Below are 2,995 nucleotides of genomic sequence, written 5' to 3' on the forward strand. Positions count from 1 at the left end.
CTGTCCCCAATCAGAAAAACAAATATCGAATCGTCCTTCTTCAAGTATCATGATCATGAAAGACGTAAAGAAGTTTGATATCGTCTGTTTTACGTGTGGCAAGAGAGGCCATATCAGTAAGGATGTTGTTCAAACCAACCGAAAGCAGTCGCCAGAGAGATTAAGGATAATTCGACTTCACAGAAGGCGAAGACGGAGAAGTAATCGGGAAATGACGGAGAGGAAAATGAACAAGCCACCATTTACACGATGAACAGGATGAACCCAAACAGCATGAATGCCTTTAAACTATATATTTATGAAGGTATGTTAGCAGCAATAGACGGAAGTGAGCGAACCCCAGTTAGGATATTGCGCGACACATGTTGTAACCATAGTGTTGTGGTACTAGGATTACATCCGATGGTGGAACAGTCTTGCGCGACACGGGTTGTAACCATAGTGTGGTGGTACTAGGATTACATTCGATGGTGGAACAGTCTCTCACGGAGAGACTGTTCCACCATCGGATGTAATCTTAGTACAACAACACTATAGTTACACCATGTGTCGCGCAATATCCTAACTGGGGTTCGCTCACACAATTATTTTGAAGGGAATAGGAGGTTAGGAGGTTACCTCTATTTTCCGTTTAAAATTGTCATACGAGTAGGTGAAAGGTAATTATGACTTTACGGTAATGGATTCGATGGCTGCTGAAGGAGTAGACATCCTGCTGAATAATAAGGTTGGTGGAGCGCCGTTCGTGCCTTGTCTCATTGTAACAGAGAAACCTTTTAATTATAGTCCTATGATTGAACTTGAAAAGGACTACCCGTCTGTTTCCTAGTTGTGTTACGACTAGGAGTGGCTGCTGAAGAAGAAAAAGAAATCGAAGAGCAATGAACTTAAAAGATTTGTTTTTCGAAGAAGAGTATTCCCTTGATAGTACACAAGAGGAGAATTCTTGAGTAAGCCTGAGCGAAGAGGAACGACAGATGAGTGGAAAAGTGGACAAAAAAAAGGACCTAGAAGAAATGAATTTGAAGGATTTGCTTTCCCAAGAAGAGGATTCCCATGTTGCTACGCAAGAAGGGAACTCAAAAGTAAGCCCGGACGAAGAGGAACGACAGATGAGTGGACAAGAGGACAAGGAAGAAAAAGAAATCAAAGGAGCATTGAACTTGCGAGATTTGTTTTCCGAAGAAGAGGATTCCCTTGATGATACGCAAGAAGAGAACTCAAGATTAGCCCTGAGCAAAGAGGAACGACAGACCAGTGGACAAGAGGACAAAGAAGAAAGAGAAATTAAAGGACCATTGAACTTGCCGGATTTGTTTTCCAAAGAAGAGGATTCCCTTGATGATACACAAAAAGAGAACTCAAGAGTAGGCCCGAGCGAAGAGGAATGTCAGATGAGCAGACAAGTGGACAAAGAAGAAATGGACTTAGGAGAAATAGAAAATTCAACGTTAGAAGTAGGACAAGTGAGTAGGAAAAGGGTGATAAGATTGCAACGGAAAGGATGCAACGTTAACAGTTATTGTACCGTGTGGTGGACGAGACAGAGGCACAGCAGTCTCCGACCTGTTATTATCTTAAGGATGGGTTTGCTTATGAGGAAGCATAGATCCACCGATATCCCTGGGAATGCCGAATGGGTGATATGTCAGCAGATATCAATTCCCACACTGTTGAGGAGACAGGTGATCGCCGTCACGCCAAGACGGGACATATGGGGATAAGGATGATGATGAAAATGATATTGAAACACTTTTTCTGGCCTGGCATGCATAACGACGTTTTACCATGCATGTCACATATGACAGACGGCAGAGAAGCCCAAAGAATGCATCAAGGAAGCTCCTTTACACCTGATGGAAGTACAAGGAGAACCCTTCAGGAAAGGAACGAGGAAAATGATAGCAGAAAATTTGAAGCACCAAAAGGAAATGGATGGAGAATATGTCAAGAATATGAGGAAAAGGATTGCCAAGAAAAGAAAATTTTCCCTAGACAGCATGCAGACAATGAATGAAGGACGAACCAAGAAAAGGTTTGGTAGGAAGAGTACGAACGGACAGGTTGCAAGACCCTTCTGCTAAGGACCAAAGAAAAGGTTGGCTGGAAAAGGGAAGGATCGAGAGGAAACGGATGAAGGAAAAGTCAAGGATTTCAGGAAAGGAATGGGCGAGTTGAGGAAATTTTCCTTAGAAGACGTGAAAACGAGGCAAGGACGAGCTAAGAAAAGTTTTGGCAATAAAAGTACGAACAAACAGGTTATGGTAGGATGGCAGATGTTGATCTACGCATCGGAAAGAAGATACCCTCTGGCCAACGAGTTCCCAGAACCATTCCGGATTTAGGAAAGAAGTGACCGGACCTACATTGTCGAAATATCAGGAAAATGATAAAATCTGATGAAGGCCATTACAACTTCGAAACCGACACTTCAAGCACCGGATTTTACTGAGGAATTCCTCATCCAAGTCGATGTGTCATATAACAGGATTGGAACTGTCTTATTGCAGGAAGATATAAAAGGAATTCGTCATCCTATGTGTCATATGTCATCGAAGCTGAAGAAGAAGCAACGAGTCTACTCGACAGTTAAAACGGAGCTGCTGGTGCTGACCGCAGCAATGAACAAGTTTTTAATTTACTTTGTACTCAGATTTTAATCCCTTAACGTTTGTGAATTGGATGAAAAATAATAATCAAAGGTTAACTAGGGGGTCATTGTGTTTGCAATTGTACTGTATTAATGTAAAGTATATATCAGGTAAAGGTAATGAACATGTAAAGATAACGTGGTTGAAGATTCTTTATCTTAGGCTGAATCGATGGATTCAGAACCGGAATAAATAATATTTTTTGGGTTAAGCTATCTTACGAAACTGGTCTAACATAGAGTAAATACAATAGTTTATTCATGATTTTATTTATATTTCATTTGTGCATTGAAGAGATGATACCCAGCCCGTAAAATGAGCTACTCTTATGTAGATTTAAGATT

General features: G+C 41.2%; 1 protein-coding gene across 1 annotated transcript; it reads left to right on the plus strand.

Annotated features, from left to right (window-relative positions):
• Positions 1–977: 977 nt before the first annotated feature.
• LOC137632223 (myb-like protein X) lies at positions 978–2,593 on the plus strand. Its single transcript, XM_068364107.1, has 3 exons — positions 978–1,466; positions 1,809–2,040; positions 2,511–2,593. Exons 1-3 carry the CDS (start codon positions 978–980, stop codon positions 2,591–2,593), a joined length of 804 nt encoding a protein of 267 aa, XP_068220208.1.
• The last annotated feature ends 402 nt before the right edge of the window (positions 2,594–2,995 follow it).

The sequence above is a fragment of the Palaemon carinicauda genome, chromosome 41 (assembly GCF_036898095.1).
Source record: "Palaemon carinicauda isolate YSFRI2023 chromosome 41, ASM3689809v2, whole genome shotgun sequence".
Taxonomy (NCBI): Eukaryota; Metazoa; Arthropoda; class Malacostraca; order Decapoda; family Palaemonidae; genus Palaemon; species Palaemon carinicauda.

Bases quoted from the DNA above. Each gene is read 5' to 3' on its own strand.
- LOC137632223 (XM_068364107.1), top strand. From the start codon at position 978: ATGAGTGGAAAAGTGGACAAAAAAAAGGACCTAGAAGAAATGAATTTG. The intron at 1,467-1,808 runs GTGAGTAGGAAA...CACATATGACAG, and splicing joins CAACGTTAGAAGTAGGACAA to ACGGCAGAGAAGCCCAAAGA. The intron at 2,041-2,510 runs GTAGGAAGAGTA...GTCTTATTGCAG, and splicing joins ACGAACCAAGAAAAGGTTTG to GAAGATATAAAAGGAATTCG.